A 16,118-nucleotide genomic window follows, 5' to 3' on the forward strand; every position below is an offset into this window, starting at 1 on the left:
CTGGAGCGGCCGCTCTGTGCGGCGATTGGCCGGGCGGGACCACGTGATGCCGCATGCGTCCAAGAGTACGCATCACGGCATCACGGACGCCAGAGTGAGCTGCACAACGCGGCTCACTCTGACGTCCACCTTAGAGAGCACCAGGCGTTGCGTTAGGGGCACGTTATGTGACCATAACGTCCCCCTAAAACGCAACGTCCTGGTGTGAAACCAGCCTTAGGGTCTTGGCTAAACTTGCTATTATCAGTACTACACACCAAAAAGACTTGATGCCCAGTTTTTGAGATGCATACATCCAATTATAGTACTTCTGCTATGACGCCCTTTTTTTTTCTCTTTCCTGACATGCCTCCTCCATGATGTCACCTGACACATTTCTTGTATGAAACCATCACAGGTTGAGCAGACCAAGGATCGAGCTGCTTCCAAGGAGAGATCCACACAGTCTAAGATACTAGAACTGGAGACCCATCTGAGCAGAACTAAAACAGAACTCAACCAGATCCGACGCAGCAGAGATGATGTAAGTTTCTTAAATTGGTTTGTGCACTGAACATAAAATAACATTTGTCATTTTCATTGTATGTCCCTTGGTGAAAAATCCATTAGTTCTTCAAAAATTACTGGCGATTAAAGAAAGTTACTGTGGGATTGTAGTTTGCATTATCAAATTTTTTTTTTATTTTTTTTTGGGAGAAGGGGGGGATGCTGACAATCAACACGCCTACTAAAGGTGGCCATACACTGGTCGATTTGCCATCAGATTCGACCAACAGATAGATCCCTCTCTGATCGAATCTGATCAGAGAGGGATCGTATGGCTACCTTTACTGCAAACAGATTGTGAACCGATTTCAGCCTGAAACCGATGACAATCTGTGGAGCTGCCGCTCCCAAATTCCTGCATACATTACCTGCTCCAGCCGGCGCGAGTCCCTCTCAGCTGTCTTCTTCTCCGGCTCCGCTCCGGCTACTGAACTTCTGTCCAGGGGAAGTTTAAACAGTAGAGGGCGCTCTACTGTTTAAACTTTCTGCCGGGACAGGAAGTTCTGTGTAGCTCTGAAGCCCGAAGCGGAGAAGAAGACCACCAGGGGACTCGCGCCGGCCGGAGCAGGTAATGTATTACCGCTGTATTGCGTCGGGCATTCGAACGCCGCTAACGACGCACTCGACGGGAACAATTGATTTCGGACGGAAATCGATCGTTCTGTCAGCGGTGTGCGCGGCAATTTCACAGCCGTTTCGATCACTGTATATCGGCGGGAAAATCTTTAGGTGTATGGGCCCCTTGATAAAAACTCTGCAGGGAAGCTTGGCGAGAATGTCTATATACCCAGTCTGGCAGGCCTTTGATATTTTCCCAACGATGTTTCATTGGAGGAGATCCTCCAGTATCAGATTGAGGTAGAGGTCTCCCTGGCTGCCACCCAGTGAGTAATCCAAGCTTTGTGGATGTCTAATGCTGGGAATACACCATGAGATTTTTTTGGCAAATAGATGGTTCGATAGATAATTTCCAATATGTCCGATCTGATTTTCCATCGTTTTTCTGATCGATTTCTCATAGAAGTGAATGGAAATCGATCAGAAAAACTGAAAATTGATCGAACAGTATATCTGCTGGAAAATCTCACTAGTGTATTCCCAGCATAAAAGGAGTAGAGCAGCTATCTGTCGACTCGGCCGCTGATCGACCATCCCATTTGATGATTATAATCGAATCGGATGAAAATCCATGCTGCCAAGAGCATACCCAATCGACGATGCAACCAATTTCAGCCTGAAATAAGTCGCATGTATTAATCAGACATGCTACAAGATGTCGGGCCGCCGTGGTCGATCCGGTGCACGGCGGTAAGGCGAACGATATCGGGACGAGCGATGAAACCTCTGGCGATGTCCTCCCTAATGTCAAATGTAACCCCCCATGCCCCATGTATGAGCGGAGCCAGCAGTGGACACAGACAGGTAAAGTATACTGCACTGGGCATGGGGGGGTTACATTTGACATGGGGGGGGGGAGGGGGCAGTGGCGGATGATTCCAGAGAGATTTCAGCATGAAAGTGATCGGGAATCGGCCTGTGGTGTATGGGCAGCTGACAGATCTCTTTCTAGGCAGATTCGATCAGGGAGATATTTGTCTCTTGTTCGAATCTGCCTATCATCGCTAGATGTATGGCTACTTACACACCAGGACGTTGCGTTTAGGGGACGTTATAGGGCATATAACGTGCCCCTAACGCAACGCCTGGTGCTCTTTGATGTGGACGTCAGAGTATGCCGCATTGTGCAGCTCACTGTGGCGTCCGTGATGCGCACTCTTGGACGCATGCGACATCACGTGGTCCCGCCCGGCCAATCGCCGCACAGAGCGGCCGCTCCAGGAAGTAAACACTGCACGTCACACTGTGCAGTGAATATTAATTAACCATGTGCCTGGCCGCTCTCCGCTCCTCCCCAACATTACTGAGCATGTGCAAGCAGTCTAACGCGGCTTGGCCACGCATAACGCACAGCATGCAGCACTCTCAATGGATGTGCTGCGTTACAATGTAACGCAACGTGGGCACTGTGAACAGCCCATTGATTTTTCATTACTGTGCGGTGGGGCTGCGGTGCAGGCTAACGTCTCACTGTGAAAGCAGCCTAAAGGAAACCAGAACTGAACAGATATAAAAGATTTATACATCCCTCGGATTTCCTCCAGCCCCATGCACACGGATCGCTCCCACGCCGCCGTTCTCTGCCTTCTCCCTCTTCGGTACTGGGTCCGGTAACTTCATCCAGTCGCGGCCAGTCTGAGCAAGAGGAAGTGTGCTCTATACGTATCTCTTTTGCGCAGACTGACCAAAGTTACGGCTATGTATAAAACTTTTAAATCCATTCAGCTCTGGTACACTTTTATGCAACTTTGCAGCCTGCTGCTTCTAAGCGGTGGAAGGTGCTGCACTCCCATTTAGTTTTAGAAGAAACATTAAAAATTAAGTGTATCTTTCTTTTTGATGATATACAAATCCACATGCAAACTAGAATTGTTAGCATCTTGTTTAACAGATGGGATTTTGACAGAGATGGATTAAGATGTAATGGGGCTCTAGGCAAGGTAGAAGATTTGGGGCTACTTGTGATCTGTTTGATAAGCTGAAGTGTAGAGAGGTCAAATAAAGTGGCTGGTGGGCCACTAGACACCTACTAGGCCCCAGGCACCTGCCTAGGTGGTCCGGTAAATGGTCCTGCTCTGGATTTTGAACACATTTGGGAAATGTCATTTGTGATTGTAGTTACAGTGTCTGACTCGAGTTTTACACCCCTTTCCATTTCATGTCGTCCCTTGTTGTGCCGTCCAGTGGCTTCAATTGCAGAAGGTGACAAGTGTGCTGTGTCATTATTTCATTTTGTTTCTAGTTCTTGCTATGGTTTGTGTAAAGTGTACCTATCACTGCTGTATGTTGTGGGCCTGATTTACTCCTCCAGCAGGGCTATCGACCGAGATCCAGTAAAACTGAGCTGCTGCAATGTGGTCACACAGAAACAACAATAGAATACTGGCCCTTAGTCAGGGCTGTGGAGTCGGGAAATCAGAGTTGAAGTAAATTTTGGGTACCTGGAGTCGGAGGTTTCATAAACTGAGTCGTCAGAGTGGGGTAATTTTTGTACCGACTCCACAGCCCTGGTAAGTATTAAAGGGAACCTTAACTGTAAAAAAAAAAGAGTTTTACTTACCTGGGGCATCTACCAGCCCCCTGCAGCCATCCTGCGCCCTCGCAGTCACTCATGGCTCCTCCGGTCCCCCGCTGCCAGCTAGTTTCGTTTTTGCCGACTGGGAGTCGGCCTGCCGCCATGCGTACGTTTTTACGCATCCCTGCTAATGCAGGAAGCTATTGCAGAAATCAGCAAGTACATTTTTACGCGTTACGGATGTAATGCGTAAAATGTTACGCATTACATCCGTAATGTGTAAAAATGTACTTGTTGATGTCTGCAATAGCTTCCTGCACCAACAAGAATGCGTAAAAACGTACGCATGGCGGCCGGCCGACTCCCAAAAAATGAAACTAGCTGGCAGCAGGGGACCAGAGGAGCCATGACTGCGAGGGCACAGGATGGCTGCAGGGGGCTGGTAGATTCCACAGATAAGTAAAACTCATTTTTTTTTTCAGTTAAGGTTCCCTTTAAGGTGCCCACTAATGGTCCAATTTCTAGCGAAAAATCGTTTGAGCGATCAGAAATTCTGATCAGATTGGTTGTAAATAATCTCAGTTGAGCACAATCGATTATGAATGATTAGAAAACTAGTTGTCTGATTGGATTTTTGTCAAACCAAAATTTGGATTTTCTTGTCGGTTGTGATAGATAGGAAGCAAAGATAGGTTCGTTAATGGTGCAGTGAATGATTTTTCTTCCAATCAGAATTATCTGATCGCTCGAACGATTTTTTGCTAGAAATTGGATAGTTAGAACATATAATGGATATAGAGTAGAATTATGGGAGTTCTAAGGGGACACTCATTAATGAGTATTCAAAACCATACACTTTTGGCACATCACTTTGGATCATGGCTGCCTGCACATGTAGCCGGATCTCGTCTGTATCCCTTTCTATGGTTCTCCCCTGTGAGGGTGGTGAGATCCTTGTGCCAGACGGGTGTTCAGATCCCCCATTCCCATTCTACTTTACTGAATAATTTATGAGCAGTATACAATTCCTTCTCCTGAAGAAGTGCACACTGATTCACGACACACGTTGAGAAAGTGTTTCCGGAATTGTTATGCATTGTTAAGGATTGCACTGTCTACTAAACTATTATACAAGTACAACATGAATCGGGTAGCGAAGGGGGGAAATTATTGCTACTCCTAAATCCATATACTTGTTAGATTTTCCAGTTCTTTTTTAATTGTATATTTAATACTACGATGGCGCATGACTTTGTATGTTTATAATAACCAAAAGACAAGATCATCTGTATGGGCAAATAATCAACAATAATAATGGGTGCCACCCAATTTTAATTGTTTTTATCTTTTTTCAGTGTGTTTAATAAAGATTATGCAAGCATTAATTCTTGCTTATTATTGTTGATTATTTGCCCATACAGATGATCTTGTCTTTTGGTTATTATGCAGTCTTTCTGCATCTGATGGGACACTTATCATGGTGTTATGTTTTTTATTTAGACTCAGCTGTTAGCTTGTTTGTATGTTTATAAAGGATACCTGTATCATATTTCTACCGTGTTTCCCCGAAAATAAGATGCTGTCTTATATTAATTTTTGCTCCAAGAGATGTGCTAGGGCTTATTTTCAGAGGATGTCTTATTTTTGGGGGAAACACTCGTAGTTTTCCTATACAAAATGTACATACTGCATGCCATGCTGAAACACAAGCAGCATGCACAGAGTTTGTGGTTTGCAGATATTGGCTCTCACTTACAAGAAATTGATTCTGTTGATCATGTGAGTAAAGGTGGCCATACACTGGTCGATTTGCCATCAGATCGACCAACAGATAGATCCTTCTCTGATTGAATCTGATCAGAGAGGGATCGTATGGCTGCCTTTACTGCAAACAGATTGTGAATCGATTTCAGCATGAAACCGACCACGATCTGTGAAGCATCCGCCCCCAACCCAGAACAAACCCCTCCCCCCCCACCCGCCACCTATACATTACCTGATCCGGCCGGCGCCAGTCCCCCGGTCTCCGCTGTCTCTTCTCCGCGCTGGGCCCCGAGTCCGGCAGGCTTCACTGCACTTCCTGTCAGGGGGAAGTTTGAACAGTAGAGGGCGCTCTACTGTTTAAACCTCCTGCTGGGACAGGAAGTTCAGTGAAGCCAGCCGGACTCTGAGCCCAGCGCGGAGAAGAGACATCGGGGACTCGCACCGGGAGAACCGGTAGTGTATTGCCGCTGTATTGTGTCGGTCGTCGGGCATTCGAACGCCGCTATCGACGCACTTCCAACCCGCCGGCGATTGAGCAAAATCTTCCGTACGGACGGAACGACGGGAATCTACGGGAACGATTGATTTCGGACAGAAATCGATCGTTCGGTCAGCGTTTGCACAACGATTTCACAGCAGATTTGAATCGTTAGGTGTATGTGGAAGTGGAAAAGCTAACAGGTGTATGGGCTTTTCGCCCTTCTGCTAATAGTTTAGTAGACTATGCAAACTTCAAAGGAAAGGTACGAGGGAAAAGAAAAAAATATCTACTTACCTTGGGCTTCCTCCAGCCCCAGGCAGCCAATCTGTCCCTCGCCGCATCTCTTGGGTACCCCGCTGCAGATGCTGACAGTCGCACAGCCACGCTACTCGATAGCACACTTAAGTTACCTGGTGCGTTCTGCGCAGAACAACAGCTAGAGATCCCGGAGCTGCGGTGAGGGACAGATCGGCTCCCAGGGGCTGGAGGAAGCACCAGGTAAGCAGATCTTGTTTTCTTTTTAATATTTTCCTTGGATGTTTCCTTTAAAGATATAACAATTCTAGAAACCCTTTCTCAACGCGTTTTGTGAATCAATACTATGTAGAGAATACAGAGGCACCAACAGGATAAAACCAAAACGATAAAAGGGTTAAAAATGCAGGCAGTGGTGGACTTACCTCCTGCAAGCAAACACTGAAAACTGTCTATTTAAATAGATATAGATTTTATTGGCATACTCCAAAAGGGGGTGGGGGCTGCAACGCATTTCACAGGCTTAAACCTGCTTCCTCAGGCAATAAAACATGGGAGCATGGAACAGCAATGGGTCCGAAAAACACCCGGCGCCTCTGTGGTTTAAGCCTGTGAAACTCGTTGCAGCCCCCCCACCTTTTGGAGTATGCCAATAAAATCTATATCTATTTGGATAGACAGTTTTCAGTGTATGCTTGCAGTAGGTAAGTCCACCATATTTATCGTTTTGGTTTTATCCTGTTGGCACCTCTGTATTCTGTACATAGTACTTATTACCCACCCTTGGTGGAGGGGTGTTACCCCTTTTTCCTATCTACAGAGAGCGACTTTATAGGAATATTATGTGAATATAATTATTATTATTATTTTTTTATTTATATAGCGCCAACATCTTTCGTAGTGCTGTACATAGTACAAACAAATAATAGGGAACAAATATACATAAGAAATACAACACATTGTACATGTCATGACATTGAATAGAATAAATACAGATACATACATAGTTGATGTGTAGTTGGTACATGTACATATGTTAAAATTACAGCAGCATGAGAAACACTAGGAGGAGGTCCCTGCCCTTGCGAGCTTACAATCTAGAGGGTAGTGGAGAGGAAACAAAAGGGAAGGAAACGCAAGGATTAGTGGGTGAGCCAGTGTGCCTTCAGTGCTGTCTATAGCAAATTATAGGCTTGTCTGAACAGGTGTGTTTTCAGAGTACGTTTGAAGGTTTCCTGACTCGTGGCATGACGAACCGGCTGAGGGAGAGAGTTCCAAAAGAAAAGGATAGCCCGTGAGAAGTCTTGGATGCGAGAGTAAAGGTCCGTACACACGCCGGACTTTAGGCAACGACGGGTCCGTCGTTGCCTCCCGCTGGGTGGGCGTGCCAGCGACAGTCCGGCGTGTGTACGCTCTGTCGTCATACTGATACGGCTGTTTCTGAGCGATCCGCCCGGCGGATCGCTCAGAAACAGCCGTATCAGTATGACGACAGAGCGTACACACGCCGGACTGTCGCTGGCACGCCCACCCAGCGGGAGGCAACGACGGACCCGTCGTTGCCTAAAGTCCGGCGTGTGTACGGACCTTTAGAGGAGGTGACTAGGCTGGAGGACAAAAGGGTCTCCTGTGAGGAATGGAGGATCCAGCTGGGAATGTATCTGGAGATTAGAGGAAATGTATGGAGGCGATAGCTTGTGTAGAGTTTTGAATGCAAGCGTGAGAAGTTTAAACTGGATCCTTTGGGCAACTGGTAACCAATGGAGGGATTGGCAGAGAGGGGCTGCCTCAGAGGATCTAGAAGAGAGGTGGATGAGACGGGCTTTGGAGTTTAGTAGGGTTAGGAGAGGTGCCACTCTGCTTTTTGGTAGACCACAGAGTAGGGTGTTGCAGTAGTTGAGACAGGAAATGATTAGGGCATGCACAAGCATTTTAGTTGCTTCTTGTGAAAGGAAGGGACGGATTCTGGAGATGATTTTGAGATGGAAGTAGCAGGAGGTAGTTAAAGTGTTTGAACACTTGGGTAAGCGAGGATAAATTGAATACCTTCTTTGATAACAGAGGAGTCATATGGGGGCGGGATATAAATGTTTAGAATCAGGATGGGGATACCTGCAATTCTACAATGTATAAATATATATTTTCCTAAGTAATCTTCTTTGACTGTGAGCATTTGAAATGAACGGGATTTTTTAACAAGGAGTGAAACCCCACGAGAGTATTGGAAGTAGGAGGAATGGTACGACCAGCCTATCCAGCCACGTTTTAATGCCTGGGCTCTTCCACCTGTGAGGTGGGTTTCTTGAAGTGCCACAATGTCTGGCTTATGACGATAGAGGTACGTCATAATCATTTGACGTTTCCTGGAATCGTTAAGACCACGGACATTCCAACTTATAACCTTCAGTTTAGTGAGTGCCATCTTTTATCTCTAGTTTATGTCGCGCACGTTTGCCCTGAGGAAGATACACTTTGTGGTATTGATACCATGACCAAATGTGTGAGTTTGCAATCGGAGAACACAGAAAATAAACTTTATAAGAAAAATAAAAACACCCAAACCCCTTTATCCCACCCTGACCCATCTAAACGTAGACAGGTCCTTAGTCCCGGAACTCAAAATCCAATAACAATCTACAAGCAAGATACAGTGATTACTGTGGTGCTTGCTTGGGGGGGAACACAGAACCTACAAGTCCGCCCTGGGGGGGAAGGACCTCACCTCACCCGAAATGCCAGGCGAGAGAAAAAGGGTCCCTCTCCCAGAGGGGGGAGAAGAACTAAGGTTGTAGTGACCAAGCGGTGGGTTGAGAATACTCAAGCTCACCACATCTGTAAGGTGATCTCCCGCTCTTTATGTTCTGCAGGGGGAACCTGCCTAGTCATAGAAGTTGTCAAAGCCTGTTGGTACATTGAAATGTACTGCAGTGTCAGTAAAATCTTGGCCCGAGCATCCCTGCTTAACATAGCCTTATAACAACTAGAGCCTAACAACCAGATATAGCGTTATTCAGTTGCGTATACATAGCCTTGTGTCCGCGCTGCGGGTAGGGGAGACACCCCAGACTGAAAGGAGGGAGGCATCAGGGGGCCCAGTGACGGGGGGCGACAAAGCACCCCGGGGTATGGGCAGTGTTGGGTAGGAGGGGGGTTCAGAACAGGGTGAGATAGATTAGGGGGTCTTAGGTTGGACGTCTCCCCACCTCACAGCACACAACAACAGCATATCAATGCAGATGACCACCTTTAAAGAAATAAGGATGGCTGTAAGTCACACATTGAGTGTTCAGGTAGATATAAGCGCTGCGTGCACAGATAGTACATTGCGGCTGGGGCAGCTTTTCCATGGGAAGGAGCAGAGTAGCATACTTATATAAATGAGTTCCAAATGTGTGATAGCAATAGTGTGGCTGCCGGCCAGGACTACAGAAGCCTCATGGTAGGGAAAAGTTCCATTGCATTAGCAAAGGGCAGCATTGAAGGCCAGGATCATTCTGGACTTATTGCATACAGCAGTTAAAAGTCAGGCGGTAAGTTAATAGGGTTATGTCAGAGGATAGGGCAGGGAGGAAACAGTAACGGTAGGGGAAGATGAACTGTTCTCTTGTAGCGGTACTCCCGACCCTTATGAGGTGTTGTCCACACGGCCTGGAGATTTACGAGCGGTAGGCCTAGCATCCAGCCAGGTTTGGACTGCTTCTGGAGAGGTGAAGAAGTGAGTGCGGTCACCGTCTATGACCCTAAGCTTCGTTGGGTATAGCATTGCATATGAAAAGCCCATATCACGGAGACGCTTCTTCGCATGAACAAACTGTGCTCTTTGACGCTGGAGATCTATGGAGAAATCCGGGTAAAAAGAGAGACGTGCATTGCTGTGGGTTACCTCTCCTTTTTCGCGCGCTGCGCGCAAGATGGCGTCACGGTCACGATAGTTAAGCAGCTTCATAATAAAAGTTCTTGATACCTGGCCTGGGGCTGGAATTTTAGCGGATACCCTGTGCGCTCTTTCTATTATGAAGGCCGAGGAGAACGCAGATCTGCCAAATAGATCTATCAGTAGTTGTTCTGCAAAGCTTTCTGGGGCGTTGCCTTCAACTTTTTCGGGTAGGCCCACGATACGCACATTGGAGCGCCTATTTCTATTTTCAAGGTCTTCATGGCGCTCTTTTAGGATACGAACATCGCGTTGTGTTTGCGAGGAATCTTTTTCTAGAGGCTTTAACCGATCTTCTATGGCGCTCACACGGTCTTCGGTTTCCGTAACTCTAGTGCGGAGCGAGTGCATATCCGCTCTAAGGAGAGATACGTCTGATTTTACCTCTTCCAGCCTGGTAGTGATGTGTGTGAGGGCTTCCTGGCAGGCCGTTATACCCTGTCAAATCTGTTTCAGGGAGGGAGCGGGTGCATCATCCTCCTCCACGCCACTGCCGTCTCTGCTGTCGCCATCTTGTGCGTCCATGCGGAATTTTTGAAGCTTGGCTACTGCCTCCGATCCACGGCGGGCCATCCTGGAATTAAGTCCAGAGGGTGTAGGCACATTCACCGAGGTATGGGTGAGGTTTGTGGGGTTGCAAAACCAGCAGGTTACTGAGGCGGATGAGTATTGCGGGTGTTGGAGCGGGAGCTCACCACTGCTGCGTCCTACTCCATGGACTTCCGGCCACACCCCCCAGTTAAAGTGTTTAATATGTGGTTTAAAGGAGAGCTCAGAGTCCAGAGTTACCCCTAGGCAACAAGTTTTGGGGGTTGATGCTATTGGGGTGTTATCTACATTGATTGTGACAATGGGAGGTGGGACAGAGAGCAAAGGTGGAAATATCACAATCTCCGTTTTGCTCATATTGAGTTTAAGGAAGCGGGATGACATAAATGTAGATGCAGCGGATAGACATTCTGGGACTTTTGATAGTAGTGTGGAGAGGTCTGGGGCAGAACAATAAATTTGGGTGTCATCAGCATAGAGGTGATGTTGAAGCCCACAAGAGCTTATTATTTGTCCCAGTCCACGGGTGTAAATGGAAAAGAGGAGGGGTCCAAGAACGGACCCTTGTGGTACTCCCACAGACAGTGGGCGCGGAGAGGAGTTGGTATTGGCATAGGAGACCACGAAAGAACGTCCAGACAGGTAAGAGTTGATCCAGGAGTGTGCTAGGCCCTTGATTCCCAGTGTTGAGAGTGTCTGGAGGAGTAGGGTATGATCAACAGTGTCGAAGGCGGAGGAAAGATCTAGGAGTATTAGTACCGAAAATCTGCCTTTGGCTTTAGCAACTAGGAGGTCATTGGCAACCTTAGTGAGCACGGTTTCCGTAGAGTGTTTGAGGGCGGAAGCCAGACTGGAAGGGGTCCAACAGGAAATTAGCAGAGAGAAAGTTAGACAACTCTGAGTAAATGTGGCGTTCCAGCAGTTTGGAGGCAAAGGGAAGGAGAGACTGGGCGGTAATTAGAAAGGACAGTAGGGTCTAAGGAGGGTTTTTTTTTATTAGGGGTGTTATGATAGCTTGTTTAAATGAAGAAGGGGAAATGCCAGTTGAGATGGAAAGGTTAAACAGTGTCGTTAAAGCAGGAATGAGGGGGGGGGAGAAGAGCTGGGGAATAAGATGAGAGGGAATAGGGTCCAATGAGCATGTAGTAAGATGAGCTTTAGAGATTAATGAAGAAAGACGCTGTTCAGTTAAAGAGAACCCGAGGTGGGATTTAATTATATTAGTGGGGCACAGAGGCTGGTTGTGCACACTATCACCAGCCTCTGTTGCCCTATGGTGTGCCCCCAGGACCCCCCTGCGATCTGCTGTCCCCTCCGCCGTGCTAGCGACACGCAGCGTGTCGCCAGCACAATGTTTACCTATGCGGTGTCTGTTAGCGCCGCTCCCCCGCCTCCTCTGTATCGGCGCTACCCGCCTGCGTCCCTTCCCTCCCGCTGATTGGAGGGGACGCGGGCGGGTAGCGCCGATACAGAGGAGGCGGGGGAGCGGCGCTGACAGACACGCATAGGTAAACATTGTGCTGGTGACACGCTGCGTGTCGCTAGCACGGCGAAGGGGACAGCAGATCGTAGGGGGGTCCTGGGGGAACACCATAGGGCAACAGAGGCTGGTGATAGTGTGCGCAACCAGCCTCTGTGCCCCACTAAAATAATTAAATCCCACCTCGGGTTCTCTTTAAGGCGGAGAAGATTGTTAGCAGGAAGGAGGTTTGAGTGAGTGGTTATGTGGAGAGGGATAGTTGATAGTAGGGGAGCTGCTGGGCAGAGAGGAAAAAGGAAGGAGGTGATTGGACCGGCGAAGAGGGTTGCTTTTGAAAGCTGTTCTGTAGTGTTTCAATTTTGCTCACAAAAATGCTGCAAAGTCTTCTGCAGACAAGCATGTGGTTGTAGGGGGTGGTGGGGGGTGAAGAGGAGAGCTGAATGTGTTAAAAAGTTGTTTAGGGTTATGGGATTGTGAAGAAATGAGTGTAGAGAAGTATGACTGCTTTGCAAGTGAGAGAGCGTCCCTGAGCTGGAGCAGTGTGTTTTTATAGTGGGCGAAGTCATCTGCATTGGAGCTTTTCCTCCACTGCCGTTCTGCTGCCCTGGACTGTCTTTTCAGTTGTTTGATGGGTTCAGTTCGCCAAGGCTGTCTGTTAATGTGGCGGGGGCGGAAGTTGGTGAGAGGGGCGGCTGTGTTCATGACAGCGGTGACTGTGGTGGAGTAGTAGATGGATGCTGACTCGGGGTCAGTGTAGGATGACAGGGAGCCCAGGGGTTTTAGAGAGTCAGCTAGGGAGCAGAGGTCGAGGCTGCGATTCCTGCATAAGCGTGATGGCTGCACTACAGTAGCTGGAGGAGGCAGGGAGGGGCTGATTGTGAAAGTTATTAGATTGTGATCTGAAAATGGGAATGAAAAGTTGTTAAATGTGGAAACTGGGCAGAGCCGGGTAATATCCAATTTCTACAGTACATACTACACTATATTGGGGTCGGTTTCCATTTTTCTATATTGTGAATCAATGTGCACTTCTTCAGGAGAAGGAATTGTGTATTGCTCATAAATTATTCAGTAATGCACAATGGGGATCCTAACATCCGTGTGTCAAAAGAATCTCACAACCCTCACCGAGGAGAACCATAGAAAGGGATACCAATGGGATCCGGCTACATGTGCAGGCAACCATGATCCAAAGTGATGTGCCAAAAGTGGATGCTTATAAATACTCATAAATGAGTGTCCCCTTCACCCTTTAGCAGCCAATTTATTTAGAGGCTTACAAGTGCTCCAGGCCAATTTATTTCAGCACATTTTTTTTTTATTTCTCATATGTTACATTTCCTTGCCACTAATTAGTAGTGGTGATCATACCACGTAGCTACGAGTACGTAGCTACTCAGAACAATATGTAAATGAGATCAGGCTGCCCGCGGCCCAGGGAGTGTTAACTTACCCAATGTGTCTGTCAGACTATGCACTCCATTCGCGTCACACATCGCATTCTAGTCACTCTCATGCTTCTTTTTTCAACCCGGAAGAAGGAAGCAGGCAGTGACGTGGAACGCACGTCTTGCTTTCAGTTTCCATATCCTCTGCTAGCAGACAGACATCAAAGCATTCCAAGAATTTACAGCACAACGAGTTCTGCCGGCTGAGGTCCAAAGCAGAGAACTTCTCTCAAACGAAATAATACCTATGAAGCTGCTTATGGGTTAACCTGCCTGGTGTTCTATTAAGATCGCCAGGCTCGCAACCGCACGGTTTTTTTTTAATAAAAAAAAAACTATTTCATGCATCCAGCTGAAAGTTGGCTGCATGAAAGCCCACTAGAGGGCGCTCCTAATCTGTATTTCCGATCGCCTCCGGCGATCAGAAGTACCAAGAAGGGCCGCGATGAGCGGCCCTTCTTGTTTTGCTTTCCTCGTCGCCATGGCGACGAGCGGAGTGACGTCATGGACGTCAGCCGACGTCCTGACGTCAGCCACCTCCGATCCAGCCCTTAGCGCTGGCCGGAACTGTTTGGTCCGGCTGTGCTGGGCTCAGGCGGCTGGGGGGACCCTCTTTCGCCGCTGCATGCGGCGCATCGCCGCGCTGTGGCGGCGATCAGGTAGCACACGCGGCTGGCAAAGTGCCAGCTGCGTGTGCTCCTTTTTATTTGGAGTAAATCGGCCCAGCAGGGCCTGAGCGACACCCTCCGGCGTCTCTGGACGAGCTCAGCTCGTCCAGAACGCTCAGGAGTCCCATAATTCTACTCTATTATAAATCATATAGGAACATAGTTGATAAAAAAACTTAAATAAACCCAGCCTGTAATGAATCTATTGATAAGAAAAAAATGGATTCTTCAGGCATCCCTGACTATGTTCTGATGCGATCCCAATAAGGTTGGCAAACCCAGAATCTGTTACTGGTAATTAAAAAAACAGTCCAGATTTGCTGGATCCCCTATGATGACCACACTGGAGATGTTGGGGATCCCTTCATCCCCTATGATGACCACACTGGAGATGTTGGAGATCCCTGCACCCCCTATGATGACCACACTGGAGATGTTGGAGATCCCTGCATCCCCTGTGATGACCACACTGGAGATGTTGGGGATCCCTGCATCCCCTATGATGACCACACTGGAGATGTTGGGGATCCCTGCACAGGTCATAGTAGATCAGGCCCAGCGTGTGCTGTGTGGTGTGGTTCAGTTACCCCAGCTTCATTTTGTGTTTTCTCTTCAGGCTGATCTGCGGTTCCAGAGTCGTCTTCAGGATCTCAAGGACCGGCTGGAGCAGTCGGAAAGCACCAATCGCCGCATGCAGAGCTACGTCCAGTTCCTCCAATCCTCTTACACCAACGTGTTTGGGGAGGCGGCTCTCTCTAGTTCTCCAATCCGCCCACGCACTCCGCTCTGAGAGGGGGCGTTTCTGGCTGATGTCTCGGGTACTTCTTGTGGGAAGCACAGGGTCAGCACAGACTCCTTGCTCTATGTTGTCTTCCACTGGTCCAAACTATCAAGATCATGCAGAATCAGACACCTGCTTTATGATATGGAGATGGATACATCCACAGTCAACTAGGGCTGGATTTAATTTTTTACTTTACCTGCCCCAGAGCAACTTTCCTGTACAGTCACCCCATGTGCTATCCCTGTGCCCAGCCTTCTGTTCATCTATATCCAGTCCCCCTTCTCCTAGGCTGAAGCCTAAAAGGCCTCTGCACAAATCTGGCCCTCTGGGAAGTGTAAAATATGAGCTTAACTCAGAGCAACAATGCTTTTCTAGTAATGTATAGACCTTCAGTGGCCGGGCTTGTTTGGTCAACAACTGAAGCTCACCCTCTAGCCCTGAGTTTTGGAGCTGCTTGTATTCTGGACTGTAAGATGAAGTCGCCTACTTTGTGGAGGCCTTACCTAAGTCAAAATGTGCCTTTTATTTTCAAGTGCTTACCTGTACATATAAAGTGCAATTATCCTGAACATTCCTCAGACCCCCAGTACTTGCTTCCACCTTCTCCATATTCACCAGCATAGGCCACCAATAGGTGGCACTCTTGAGAAGACAGCCAATGACCGCTCCATTCATTGCAAAGTAGAATTGGTCCATTTAGTACTACTGTATGAAGAACAACTAGCAACAAGAGCGGTGGCACTGTATGTAACCATTCAGCCCCAGTTCCTATGAGAGATGGGAACACGCACAGGGTAAGGGGGCTGAGACTCAGGAGGCTGAGGGGGACTGTACTTTGGCAGTTTACCTTTAATCCATCTTAAGCCCCGCTTTGTAATTTTCCTAATACTGTATGTGAATTTTACTATGCATACTGTGAACTTGTTTTGTCTAATAAATCAGAGCTAACAAAGTCCTTGTTGCCTCCAGTATGAGAGAAAAGCAGGTCGGGCACTAGTCTAATGCTTCTGTAAGGCCTGACAGGTTATGTCCCCAATCAGTCTCTGCCCCAATCTATTGCCACGGCTCTGAGCCCG

The 16,118-nt window shown here is 47.7% G+C and overlaps 1 protein-coding gene across 1 annotated transcript in view; it reads left to right on the top strand.

Moving 5' to 3' along the window:
* The window catches only part of ODF2 (outer dense fiber of sperm tails 2), a 107,619-nt gene extending 91,753 nt beyond the window's left edge, over positions 1-15,866 (top strand). Inside the window, exons 19-20 of the mRNA XM_068248531.1 lie at positions 398-523; positions 14,875-15,866. Coding sequence (XP_068104632.1) covers positions 398-523; positions 14,875-15,048 — 300 coding nt within the window. The 3' untranslated portion in view covers positions 15,049-15,866. The remainder of the gene's footprint in view (positions 1-397; positions 524-14,874) is intronic.
* The last annotated feature ends 252 nt before the right edge of the window (positions 15,867-16,118 follow it).

This window comes from Hyperolius riggenbachi, chromosome 8 (genome assembly GCF_040937935.1).
Source record: "Hyperolius riggenbachi isolate aHypRig1 chromosome 8, aHypRig1.pri, whole genome shotgun sequence".
In the NCBI taxonomy this organism is placed as follows: Eukaryota; Metazoa; Chordata; class Amphibia; order Anura; family Hyperoliidae; genus Hyperolius; species Hyperolius riggenbachi.